The 14299-nt window shown below is 33.6% G+C and overlaps 2 protein-coding genes across 5 annotated transcripts in view; both read right to left on the bottom strand.

Annotated features, from left to right (window-relative positions):
- The window catches only part of LOC105319307 (small G protein signaling modulator 1), a 53454-nt gene that overhangs the window by 34266 nt on the left and 4889 nt on the right, over positions 1-14299 (bottom strand). For all 4 annotated transcript variants that reach the window (XM_066078287.1, XM_066078289.1, XM_066078286.1 and 1 more), the window contains exons 3-5: positions 11156-11231; positions 9247-9412; positions 6315-6452 (exon numbers count right to left, since the gene is read on the bottom strand). In XM_066078287.1, the coding sequence (XP_065934359.1) occupies positions 6315-6452; positions 9247-9412; positions 11156-11231 (380 nt within the window). The remainder of the gene's footprint in view (positions 1-6314; positions 6453-9246; positions 9413-11155; positions 11232-14299) is intronic.
- LOC136273578 (uncharacterized) lies at positions 629-3807 on the bottom strand. The gene is made up of 4 exons (XM_066078305.1): positions 3372-3807; positions 2436-2671; positions 1877-2061; positions 629-1713 (listed from the first exon to the last, which is right to left on the bottom strand). Exons 1-4 carry the CDS (start codon positions 3649-3651, stop codon positions 972-974), a joined length of 1443 nt encoding a protein of 480 aa, XP_065934377.1. The 5' UTR covers positions 3652-3807; the 3' UTR covers positions 629-971.

The following is a 14299-nucleotide window of genomic DNA, read 5'->3' as shown; positions in this document are numbered from 1 at the left end:
TCACTACAGTTATTGTAATATTACAGAAATATTACCTGGACCCATGCATACCCCTCAAATGTAGATGATACTATAGTGTATTGAATTAATTAAATCATTACTTTATGAACAAATGCTCATTATAATAACCCCTTTTAAATATGATAATCATTACTTTATGAACAAAATGCCCATCATAATAACCTCTTTTAGAACATAACCCACTTTTTCACCCAATCAGCAATCGTTAATTATTCTATTAATTGTCAAGAATTTCTCAAAGTTCGCAGGGACGTCACATTTTAACTGACAACTTTGAAAACTTAAGGGAGGTGATATTTGATTGGTACAAAACTTTTGATCAGCCAATGAAAAAGTGGGATATGTTCTAAGTAAGTTTGATCATATTAAGTAAAATTTACGCGATTAAGAAGGTGCTCGGTCGCTTTGCTCCCTCTGCCCTCTTAATCACGTAAAATTAACTTAATATAATGTAACTATTACTTAAATAAGATAAAAAAGTAAAAATTTTATTGAAATGAAAAGTAATTGTTTTCTTTGCATTTTAATCATTTTTAAAACCAGAATTCACATAAAAGGATATTTTTCCTCCTTTTGCATTATGTATTTAGTAAATAATTATGCATCTAACAAGTGTTTTTTCCCATTTCCAAGGATTTGCTGCCTCTTTTTTTTCAATGCTTTAAAGGTCAATTTCTTCTCTTCTATTAATTTGAAATTAAATCCCTGTTGTTTTAATCACCCTGTAGCATTGACTCTTAAGGCCAATCAAATGATACATTAATACAGAGACAATTTTAAAATCATATTCAAGTTTAATGAATCTATTTGTTCATTGGCTATGACGCAAAACCTTAAACTGTGTATGTACAACCACAGAAAAAAGTTTTAAGATACAGAATGTTGCCAACTATGTGATATTAAAAACATGAAAAAGTGGGTGATCAACTGTTTGATGCAAGACATCAATTTTACAGAAGCCCTATTTCTGTTAAATAATCCAAGCATTTTGTATAAGCTTGTTTTGGTGTCAGATCCTCGTAAAGACGCAAATCAAGGAGTCTTGATTGTTCATCAGACAAAAGAGATGGACTAGTATCTTCTGAAATTGAAAAATCTTCTGGATTTAGCCCGTAATACCTTAGCTGTACCTCCAAGGTTTCTTCCAAAGGTCTTCCAAAGAGATTTTGTACTGGTGTGGCATCTGAATTTATATGAGACAAAATGCCACTTGTCCACAGCTGTTCTGGACTTCTACCATTTTCTGTTGACAGCTTATGTTTGTTGTACCCTTGTCTAAATATTTCCAACTCCTCATTTATAACTGGTAGATAAATCTTATGAAGTGCAAATATGTGATAGACATTTTCCGCATCTAATAGTCCTTCATCTTCCATGCCATAGAAGAGGTTGTGGTACTTCTGGCAAACCTGTATATATACATCTCTCCACAACCTCTCTATTCGTATATTGTGTACAGACCTGCCAGTGACATGACTATGCCTTTGGTCCCCATTAATGAGGTTCATAAAGAGGGCTACCATGATATTTTCTCCCCCATGATCTGATCTCACTCGAGATGGAACACCATACTGAAGACAGGCTTTGATGAAATGTTGCAATACAGTTGATGCTCTGTTATCTGTGTCTGCTTTTAAAAATACTACAAGACGACTGAAACCATCGATTCCACCATGTGTTGAAATCCCCCATCTGATTATAAAATGAACAAGTCTATTACTATTAAATGGAGTATTTGTCACTTGTCAGAATTTTTATATCCATGTGCCACATGCAAAGTTTTGACACATTTTGACTGGACAATTAATTAAAGTTTACATGGTAAGTAAAGCAGCTGAAAAACAGATGGACATACCTGATCAGCTTCATATGGCCATCTATATGCCAGTATGAATTGCTCATTGGAACGGAATATCTCCTGCGTTTCACAGTCTTTGCCAATCTCTGTACAACAGGAAATGGACTCGTTCTGTTTATGCTTTCCCTTACTCTTTTCCTCTGAACATTTTCACCACTTGATTGTAATATACCACTCATCATCTGAGAAGAATTTAAATTGAATTAAAACTGGTTAACATTGCAAAATTTAATAGTATTGATTCCTACTTGAATGGTGAGCATTAAGGGCTAGAGCAGTTTAAATATGGAAAACCCGTGAAATTTGATAAGTTATCTGTTAAATTTGTTCCCCTCTGTGTTATTCATCTTAATTAACTCGATTTTCAAATGATTTCAATAATTAAAATTAATGCTTGTAGAGTCAGAATTGAATTTGGCTTGACATGGAAATGCATAGTTTTTAACAAATTTTCACAACAATTTTTTTAAAGTGGGAGAGTGGGTGTTACTTTACTAAATCCCAAGCAAACCATAAATATTTTTTAGTATTGGAATGAAAATGTATTGTAACTTACAACAGATCCAGCGTTTGGAAATTTTGACTGAAGTCCGCTAACTTTTGCGTCTAAATCTGCATCGCGAATGTTGCTATAACGATCCCTGAGTTTTAAGCCTGCTTCTTGTAGTCTTTTATAAATAAGGGGTTCCGAGCAACCAAATTTTTCTGCCATTTGTGGTGCAGTAAATTTTAAATCGTACAGCGTTTGTAGCTGCTCATTTGGAATAATTACTTTATATCTTCCACTTCCACCTGTAATAAATATTAAGTATGAGATTAAAAACAAATAAATTGTAATAAACTTATCTTGCCAATTTAGCCTACCCCATGTTAATAGAGTGTATACTTTTTATCCCTAAGCATGTGCGGATCAGAGGGGATGCGGGTATGGAATTCACCCCCCCCCCCCCAAGCGAAAATTCAAATAAAGTTTATTGAAATTACAATGTAATCTACTGAATTAGGCTTCGGACCCCACTGGCATTGAGAGTTATCACTCTAACCCCATTCCCCTCTCTGAAATTTTTTCTGAATCCGCGCATGCCGTGCAAGACTTATCGGGGTTTTCATAACCTGGAGTTATCGTTCGTAACACGAGTTATCTCTCCATTGAATGTTTTCTGTTTGGTAATGTAAATATTATGAAAATGTTTTTGCTGTAAGAAAAGTCGTCATTAATTATTGCGTATATGTGAACTCCCGCACTGCTTACTCATCTTAGAATAACGAAGTACTGCATACCTGCTATAAGGGGAAGATAACTCTTTCAGTAACGATAACTCTAGTTTATGGGAAGACCGACTGTAGGCCTATTTCATGCCGCGAGGGGATGCCCCACTTGGCGGTGCTATTGTCTAAATTTAATACAATCATGGCCTATAGGTTATTAACATGCAAATAATGATAAAATGAAGAAAAGCCTCATCATTTTTTAAATTAATATTATACGTACCTGAAACGTTTTCACGAGGCGCAAAAAATGCATTCTCCTGTCGATGATTTGCCATCTTTAGTTCTATTTGATCAATCAAAGCGGCGATAGTCGCTTCTATTTGACGCTTGTTGTTTTCTCCTATAGTAGACACAAGATTTAAAGAACGTTGTGATTGTCGCAGCTCTGCCAGTATGATGGTGCAATCAACATCGCCATTTTCGAAGCAACGGTTAGCAGTAAGGATGACTTGTTGAATATTCATCAACATGTCCTGCTCCCCATTAGGCCTCTCCGCCATTTTTCAAAGAAACTTAGCCTATAGCCTACATATACCACGAAGTCCGTGAAGATACACACGATGTAAATGTTAAATTGAATTTCTTTATTGCACCTCTTTCATCACTTTAACACTCGAGGTTCATCTGGAGGAGGTAAATTAAAAGCAGTGACGAAACGGCTACGTCATATTACCTGAAGACGCGGTCAATAAACAATGCATACAGTTAGTGTTTTCAATGAAAATGACAAAATAAGCACCCATTAATTTTTTTTAAAAGGAAAAATCATGCATGACCAACAATCTTTTTTACGTAAAGCAATTCAGATATTTTAAATCAGCAATTTTTTACGGGTCAAGGGAGTAGTTATTATTTCATGTGAAGTTTTACCGCCATTTTTTTTAATTTTTGATATCAGAAAATGCATTTTTTGATATCAAGAAATAGATTGAATTTCTGATATCATAAAATCATTTTGTGATATCAAAAATTAGATTTTTTGATATCACAAATTCAGTTATTGATATCAAAAAATCGATTTTGTGATATCAGAAATTACGACCTATTTTTTGATATCAAAAAATCGAATTTTTGATATCAGAAAATCGAATTTTTGATATCAGAAAATAACAAGTATTTTTGATATCAAAAAATGAATTCTTGATATCAAGAAATCGAATTTTTGATATCAGAAAATGATTTTATGATATCACAAATTCGATTTCTTGATATCAAAAATAGATCGTATTTTCTGATATCACAAAATCGATTTTTTGATATCAAAAAATCATTTTCTGATATCAGAAATTCGAATTCTTGATATCAAAAAATCATTATCTGATATCAGAAAATACCTCAAAAATATTAAAACGGCGCCCCATAAAGCAGCAAATCCAGGTCAAAAAACTTATGTAATCAGTATCCAACTGAGGTCTGAATATACTTGGTAGATTTACACCAGTAAATGTAGATAGGGTGAGAGCATGTGTAATGGGGCTGTCAACAGAGTGACCACTGTCTAAATACAGATTAAAAGGTTAAGGATGAGATTATATCTCCCACAGAACCCATCATTCAACAGCAGACGGCTCTAGTTAATGTTCCACTCTCATCAATACCTATATTCCTCATTATGTCTGTTTCCCATTGATTCCTACATCAACCCAATGAAATCCCTACCACATTATTAAATATTATTGATGACCTACTTATATTGGCTTCCCTTTCATGACGTCAAGAGTTTGATTGATCGGCAATCAACTCATCAGCTGGAATCGTTATAGACATCACAACTGTCATAAAAGGGAGTGGTGCCAAAATGAACAGGAAGTGGGGAGGTAAAAGTACTCTCCCAAGGGACTCAGCTGTTCCTTCAACTTATCATGTACCATATTAATAATGACAAGACTATGTTCAAGTTTCTAAAATGGTGGGATGAATTAGTTTGTCAGCAATATCTGTGTATTAATTCAATCCTGGCCATTCTAAATAGCTGGAAATAAGCTGAATTCATCATTTCACATTGTTCTGACATTTCATGAGCCAAAGCCATTTTCACACCAAATTTGCATAGAATAGAAGAGCTATTTGAGTGTAAATGGGGCTATTCAGTGCTAATTAAGTTTCAGGGTATAAACAATTGGAATAAGGCAGAGTACATGCGGGGGTATTCCAGGGAGGGTTTGGGATGTAAATAGATATTTATGTTTACAATTCTGGGGAGGCAGTGAGTGTAATCTCAAATCAAAGCAGAGCAAAGTGTTGAATATCAGGGAATGTTATGTAATCTTAATTTCAAATCATGCATTTTTAAAAGCCCAGATTCAAGTGAAAGCATTTATTGAATTAAATGTAAACTAATAAAAATAATGTTTATTAACCAATACTATCAATCTAATCTTTTGTTGGAATTTGGGTGCTTTATCTGAAGTTATACGTTGATGCACAAATCAATTTTATCAATACATTTAGTATCTTGTCCATGTTGAATACTACAGTAAAACACATTTACCGGAAACATGCATATATAACAAACTCAAACTTAGAGCCAAGACGGTTTCATTCCCCTGATCTTAAAACTGTATTATTAACTTGGATATAATGAATTACCATTTTAACATATCAAATCACTCATTTTGACACTTCACTTTAATTCTGTTTTAGTGAAATATGTGTTACATATCACCAAATGCTCAGTACATTTATACTTTGTTTCCTCGCTTAAAGAATTTACCAGACAGTATGATACCCTTTAGGTTATCCTGAATTAGAACCTTACTGAAGCTCTGCAGTAGGACTTTACTGCATTAGTACTTTATTAGTACAGTCAAAGTTTGTTATCTTGAACTAGATGGGACTATTTAAAAACTACAAAATATCCAAGTACCAGGTATTTGGGATATCGAGGGTAAAATACTTAAAAAATAAGTGGTTGGGACTTACAAATCACTTCGATATATCCATTGTATTTGAGATATCAGTGTTCGAGATATTGAAGTTCAACTGTAGTTATACATGTACCCTAGTACTAAACTTGTAGTTATACACTGGTACTATACCTGCAGTTTTACACTAGGATTTAACCTGTAGTTTTGCACTAGGAATTTACCTGTAGTTTTGCACTAGGAATTTACCTGTAGTTTTGCACTAGGAATTTACCTGTAGTTTTGCACTAGGAATTTACCTGTAGTTTTGCACTAGGTAGTCCAGAATACGGTGGAGCTGCTTCTCAAAGATGGCCAGACGGATCCACAGGTACCGGGGCAGACCGGCCTTGCCTGACTTCTGCTTGGTCTGGTTCTTGTTGCTATCCACACTCTTCCTGTAATGATAAGCGATATTTACAATTTACACCTACACTGAGAGTCAGTCTGTCACCGATTCTTTGAGACCAAAATCATTTTTGTAATTGTATTTTTTAATTTGTATAATAAAGATTCTTTATTTTATTTTTTAAGTCCTAAATGCGACCATTTTGCATCAAATCCAGAGAAAACATAATGGTGTGTGCTGAAACTTTGTTATTATTTATTTAGTTTGTAATTGCCTGTTAAATATTAACAAAACTTGAAATTCTGCTAAGGGATGATTTGGCAGTTTTAAGCAAAAAGTAATTCCTTGCAATTGATTAGGAATCTAATAAAAGTATCTTGAGCTTCATTTCAACATCATAAGTCTTCAAAAACTTCAAAATCATATAAAGAACCTACACATTTAAAAAATAAAGGTGACTGCCTCGGTATCTACTTTTGACACTCTCCATGATGTTCGACAAATGGCTCAGTTATGAATAGAACCCTATGTAAGGGTCAAGAACAATTTTCAAAGAACACACCTGGTACAGTCAACAAGACTTTGCTACTGTCTGTGAGGCTACTGCAATCTAGTTTTGAATACATTCAAAGTGAAGAGTACAACGGGGGTTTTTTTCCTTACACTTTCATACTCTGCAATCAATCCATACAAATGTTGTCTTTTATCTAGGAATGTCAACGAGTACTCGAGTACTTGACTATCAGTGAATCATACCCATCACCGATTAATTTTCTTTGTCACCTACTCGTTATTAAGTTAATAAAATAAAAAAATAAAAATCCGAATTTGTTCTTAAAGCATCAAATCTTTTGGAATACAATCATCATATGATAAAGCTGAATTTGTTTACTGTCATGATCGAAACAAAAGGGAAAATGTGCGATGACTGTCAGTCGCATTAAATTTCCTAATGTAACAGTGCCTGCGAAAAAAAACATTAACTATCTTAGTGAAGATTTTTCTAGTCTGGTTAAAAAAAAAGGAAATTAATGTTCAAACTTGTAAATGAAGACACAGATCTGTGTCTCATTTGATGTTTCATTTGATGTTGAATTAAATATCAATTCAGTTTATTATAATTATTGGATTAGATGTTTATACATACCGGTAATTTAATCATATTAATAATATCTTAATGTGTATGTATTTATAATTAATGAAGTTCAAATGGGATGGGTCAATAAATTTATTTGTTATATTCAGTAGTAAATTCTCACTTTATAACTCTATATAGATGAATAGTCAAAAATTGTAATATTAGCTCATCAAAATATTGCCCGGTCATTATTTTTTTTAATATTGACTGGCTAGGAACAATATTTCCTTTATTTCAATTCATTGCTTTTGAATTGTTGATTCGTAAACAGTAACATAAATAATTCTTTGCGCTCCAAAACAAGGTGTCGATTAATAGGCAATCAGTCAAGGCAAGTAAACTACGGACGCACAATGTGACGGAACAGATTATAAGGAATTACGATTTACTGCGAAGTAAAATCAGATAGAACATCTGTAACTTAATTCTTACGGGCGGTGGTATATCACCAGTGACTGTTTGATGCCGAGGATATTTTGGAAATGAACTTTGCACAAAATTAAATTTGTGAATTCTTTGTTGAGCTGAGAAAATTACGGCAATCTGTTTTCAATTACTTTCTTAAATTCTGGTTTTCTTCATATAACAAAACAAATGTTGACTGTGTTTTTGGGCAACATTGATTATATTAGCCCCCTTGGAACGAAAATATTTCCCTCTGCTTCGCGTTGGGCAATATTTCGTTCCACGTGGGCTAATATAATCAATGTTGCACTCAACCCCAGTCAATATTTGTAAATTTAAAATCAGACACGTACTTTCATCAAATCTTCCTGTATATGAATATATTAATGGTACATGTTAAATTTCAGCTGTAACTATGTTGAAAAAAATATGTGAGGTAAAAACTAAAAAATTTCATTCAAGAAATATCCCAAATTTTTATTGTTAAACATAATAGAATGCAAAGCCAGAAGACTCCTTAACTCACATTCCCCCCAAACTTTTCCTGTTTGATATAGTAGTAATTAATTGGAATAACTTGACTCCCGTTGACTGAATCAACACGACCATGGTAATATTGATGTACAGGTCTTATTTTTCATCCAGTTTCGATCGTAAGAACATTCACAAATTATCATGTGAAATTTGCCTGAAAATTTCCTGCACATTAATTGATTGATATTTTTTGCAAGGAGAAAAACCCTGACAGAAAATTGATGTGTCAGTTCCAGCTAATGCTGAACATGAATCGCTTCAAAGACTGTTGAGTCACCAAAGAATCTCAATCAACACTCCATATACATGTATTACAAACAACACATTCTGATTTCCCATTTCAAATAATCATTTGATGTTTAATATACACAATGCCTCATTTAGGTACAATAAGAACTGGATTTCTCCAGATGATACAAGATTTGCAATTTGTTTTATATTCTATTGCTGAAGTGCCAGGGGAATTCCTTGTTTACAACAAAAGATGCAGTGATTAATTCTATTTCTTCTTCTTTCACATAAATGTGTCCTTTGAGTATCTTAAATTCATTTCACTTCAAACTGTTAATAAACTGAATAGTCTGGATTTCTAGCATAAGTACTTTTAAAGCAAGATAACAATACACCACAGCCAGTCACAATGGTCAACAAAAGAGCATCATTTAACCAATGTTTAACTAATCAGATCAAACGAATTTCCCTTTCTGTCTGTAGCTGTCAGATACACTTACATGGACATGTACAGAGGCTGACAAAAGTTTAATACCTGTTGGCTTCGAAGTTGTTCTCCACATTGTTGAGGGATCGGAGGACGATGGAGGCTGCTTCACAACTTTTGGACACCTTCTGTAGCAGGGCAGTGGTTGAACTGAGCTTGAAGAGACCAAGAGCTCGCTTCCTCAGGCCATGAAGGAGACAAGCTTCTACTGCTCCTGTAGGGGAGAGAGGACACAGAGCTTAACGAGGCTGGACAGTCAACAAATTACAGATCTACCTTAGAATATACAGATATGATTTTTTTCACCATCAACTTTTTCTTTAAGTAAGAAAATTCCAAATAATTAAACATTGAAATACAAATAATTTCCCACTATATGCACTATTTACAGAGCTCTTCTTTTAAAGGAGATAAATATAGTGTAGAAACGGCCAAACACATGATCCAGCTCTCTTTATAAGGAGGCTGGATGGTCAACAAATTAAATAACCATCCGAACCTAAAATGTTAGGATATAATTTGTTAAGCTATAAACTATTATTTACAAAAGGAAAGATTGAATTATTTTATCTCTTAAATTTGGGTGTTTTCCAATATTTTTATACAGTGCTCTCCTTTCGAAAGGAGATCAATAGAGTCTAAAAATGGCCATGAGCCCTCTTAAGTCTTTGGATGAACCTATGTACATCTGTACCCTGTTCACAATGTTCCATTATTTCCCACAGATCTTTAAATGGTGGCTATCAATGCTAAGTGGTTTAGTCGTCTTGGTTACAAACATTTATTACATGTATATATATTTCTTGAGTAATTCCTAATGACAAATGCAATGTACTTGCAAAAAAGAAAGACACTTTTTGATTAATTTGATAGTACATTTATAAATATATATTTTATATATTACACATATTATTGTCAAATTAAGTTTATAATTGTGCAAATTTCTTTCATTTTGGAGGCTATGTGAAATATCTGTTCAGCAAAAATATGACATTAGTTGAGTGTTCCAAAAATGAAAAAGAAACTGACAAGAACATTGATAGTCCATTTTCATTTAAATATCAGGAAAGAGGACATCTTACCAAAAATCTATAATTCTGTCAGATAAGGAAATCTGTTAAACAAATAGGACATTTAATAAATGTATGCCGCCATTAGAAGCTTCTTTATCATTACAGGGCATCTTATGGCCAACATCTTAATTGGTACTTGAATGTCAGAAGCATTTCCTCCATGTGACAGAGAGCTAACCTCTTCTGTTTGGAGCGGAAGTCATTGCTGCGGCAAAACACAAAAATTGTTGCCTTTACGACAGAAAATTAATAGGTTTTTATCACAGAAATATGGATGGTTGATTTTTGGGGGACAGTGACTCTGGGGCCAGGAACATTACCAGAAAGATTAAGTAAATGGTCAGTATCTTTAAATAAAATGGAGGCAAATATCATTTGAGATCTGTCAAAATCATAAATTATAAATAACAAGGGGAAATAATAAAATCTCACCAGAATGGAATGTACCATAGAAAAAAAAAATCACCACAAAATAGATGATATAAAAACACCACAACAGAGAGCTGCCACTCACCACAAAGGGATGTATTACAAACTCACTACAAAATGATGTAATACAAACCCACCACAGTGATGTAACACAAAGTGATGCAATACAAACTCACCACAAAGGGAGATATTACAAACTCACCATAAAATGATGTAATGCAAACCCACCACAAAGTGATGTAATATACAAACTCACCACATAGGAATGTATTACAAACTCACCACAATGTGATGTTATACAAACTCACAACAAAGTGATGTATTACAAACTCACCACACAGGGAGGTATTACAAACTCACCACAAAGGGAGGTTAATGATAAGTAGAACTGGTCAGCACAAAATTATCACTGACTAATCACAGGGGGTGAGGGTATAATGGGAGGTAAAACTCACCACAAAGGGAGGTAATGCTGCTACTCTCTTCATGGACAAACTTCCTGGTGACAGCTTCCTCCATTATCTGCTTCACCTTGAATACGTAAACAGAGAAAACATTAACATAAATTTATTTATTTCCATAGTTCATCTTTAAATTTAAAAATGGAGTTACCATAAAAGATAAACTGTTCTTATTTTTGTAATTGCCTGATCAATTTTATTATTTAACTTTGCAGTTATCTTTTTTTTCGCACATACAAGACAAACACAGTAAAAAATGATCTATTCCTAATAGAGAAACTATTAAAGAAAGTGAATCCATTTTGTTTATTTTCGTTCAGATCTCCTGTTGCAGGATTTCTATCTAAATGCAAATCTGTGGTTCAGTGTAGAAATTTACTGCTGACATGATAGCCATGTCTAATGGGCAAAAACAAATTCTAACTTCTCTCTTGGTCTCACCACAGAATTAAACCCCTGGCATCTCATAAAATCAAGCTCTTTTTTCCAATGCCTTACAAGATGATACATGTATTACCAATTTCAGACCCTCAGTGAGCATTTAAGAATTTGGAAGTTGTAACTCATTGTTTCAAGATACTAACAAGAGGCCCATGGGCCACATTGCTCAGCAGGATAATAGTTTTTTAGTCTGTCTCTTTTTCTATCAAATGATAAACTGAACTGTAACTGTGGCCATATCTTGGCTTTTGTTTGTCTTAATATTAACAAAAATAAGTTTCACTTGATGTCCAATTTGGTCCCAATTTGAAATGCATGACATTTTAAACTTTACATCAGGTTCAAACTTTTATGTAAATCTGCAGATACAGAGATTAGTTGTACAAAATTAATCAAAACTTAAACGCACTTCATTTGGTGTGGCGTCACTAACAACATTATCAAGTAATGTTCTTGCCTTTTCTACCAGCACTTTTTCATGGATTCATCATGTTTTAACTGATTAAATTTACTATCAGAAAATAACATTTTTTTTCACCAATTTGAGAATCTGTTTTATCTTATTTAAACTATTCTGAAATAGGTTCTATTAATGGCCCGGCTTCTATAATTATCAGCTTACTTATTCCACATGTGTTGAATTATATGTATCAATGTAAAGTAATAGTGAATCCTTAGTCTATTTTTTTCTCACTTTCTTTGAACTAAATTATTGCCTACCAGTATGTTAAATTCAATTATGTTCAATATTACTCATTTAAAGTACCAGGTAAATTATCTGTCCTCAAAGCTGATAACAAGTTGTCTTAATACAGATAGAGTTCAGACTGTTTCAGCAATTTTCAAAGCAGTTCAGATTTTTCAGACAAATTCAGAACAATTCAGATTTTTCAGACAGTTCAGCAATATTGCTGAAATGTGTTCAGAACTGGTTCAGAGGCACAAAATGGTAGTAAGCAATTTTTCAGATATGATTCAGATATATTTCAGTGAATTTAAGGAAATTTTCAGGAAATTTCTTTCATGAGGGTTGTAAACAGCTACTGTGGAATCATTTAAATTCGTGGGGGCCAATTTTCGTGGATTGTTCATTTTTATGTTTATTCATGGGGATGTAATTTCATGGATGTGTTAGTTTTCAGTTTTAATAACTCTTTCAAAACTTGTTTTTGTGGAGGACGTAAATTCGTGGCGGGGGGGCTACCCACGAAAACCACGAAAATTGGGCAACCACGAATTCTAATGATTCCACAGTATAAGTTTTCAGAAGTTCTCCAAGATGGATGCCATACAAGTAATAGTTAAAGACTCTGTGCAGGGAAATGCAATAGACTGATTAATGATTTGTCTGATATTTTTTCATAGTGTGTTTTGTAATAAGAATCAAATTACTACAGATATCTCATTATTACTGTCCACATGTTAAAAGCCTGATGCTGGCATCTACAGAAATATTGAATTAATGATTGATTATAGGTGCAATATTGAAAACTTAAACAATATATTTCTAAGGGAAATTTATTTTATTTAATATTCAAGTGTTTTATATTGCAGATCCCTAATTTTCACTACCCTGCAGCAGAGAACAAAAGGGTATTGAATTAATAATCCCATTTCACTTGTTCTGAACTATAGAGACAAAATTGGGTTATAATGGCTCAATACATTTTAAAACATTTAAAGTACACTACGTAATGATACCCTCCTTTTCCTTTAGACCTAAAAGCTGACAAATAGTGTGTCTGACAATAGTGTAAATTACTATTAGAGAAAGGACAACACACCATTAAAATATCATGTATCAGAAATGCTTTCCAAAGTTCTATATAACGGTACCGACTTGACTTTCCTGACTTTATGGTGCCATATTAATTGAAAAATAATCCAGCAACTTTTACCGTGTGGAACACACGGCTCAGTGGTAATAGGTGTTACACCATTACCCCAAAGGTTGCTGGTTCAAACGCCTCTGTGGACACTTGATGCCCTGTGTTGGTTCCTTCGATAAGATATGAACAATCAAACATTGGGTCAGTGCTTGAGATGTCACTGCACAGGGACAAATGTCCAGTCGGGTTCTGTCATACAGTAATTGTCAGAATTTAAACCATCACGACAAAAAGTGATAAAAAAACATCCAGGTGTGAATGTTCTATCCTGATTATAGAACATTGTCAATGACCTGTTGCTGATTAGCCATATTTGACAATGGCAATACAACATATCAAGCTATTGAGCTAATTTTTATATCAGATGGCACATGCAATATATGTTTTGTTGGAGCGAGAGAGACGGCCTGCTGATGTCAGTGAGGACCTTGGCCCCGTACTAATCATGCTAATGGCGGCAGCCATTTCCTTTCCCTATCAGTCAACATCACTATTTCATTTTACAAACATTCACTAATGTTTTGTGAACAAACAGACATTTTTCTGTTTGATTTACAAAATGATGAAAATGTTAGTGTCTTGTAAGTCATATATAGACTTCAATATGCCATAAAATGTTACATCACCTCATTTTGCATGCCCACTCTCTAACGGGTTATTGCGGCTTTCTTATAGTATTCAACAACATAATATATAAGCTATTCCAAAATAGGAACTCTCTGTAATTTTTTTTCTATTTTATCCTTTTTTATGCAATACTAAACTGACAAGAATGATCAGGATGACAGAATGGAATAATGATACCTGT

This window comes from Magallana gigas, chromosome 3 (assembly GCF_963853765.1).
Source record: "Magallana gigas chromosome 3, xbMagGiga1.1, whole genome shotgun sequence".
Classification (NCBI taxonomy): Eukaryota; Metazoa; Mollusca; class Bivalvia; order Ostreida; family Ostreidae; genus Magallana; species Magallana gigas.
This window is presented reverse-complemented; position numbering and strand designations above follow the sequence as displayed.

What these genes read in the sequence shown, in the direction of transcription:
- LOC136273578 (XM_066078305.1), bottom strand. Translation starts at nt 3,651, where the DNA reads ATGGCGGAGAGGCCTAATGGGGAGCAGGACATGTTGATGAATATTCAA. An exon ending in GCCTCGTGAAAACGTTTCAG is followed by an intron (nt 2,672 to 3,371) that starts GTACGTATAATA and finishes TATTTATTACAG; the next exon opens with GTGGAAGTGGAAGATATAAA. An exon ending in GGCCATATGAAGCTGATCAG is followed by an intron (nt 1,714 to 1,876) that starts GTATGTCCATCT and finishes TTTTATAATCAG; the next exon opens with ATGGGGGATTTCAACACATG.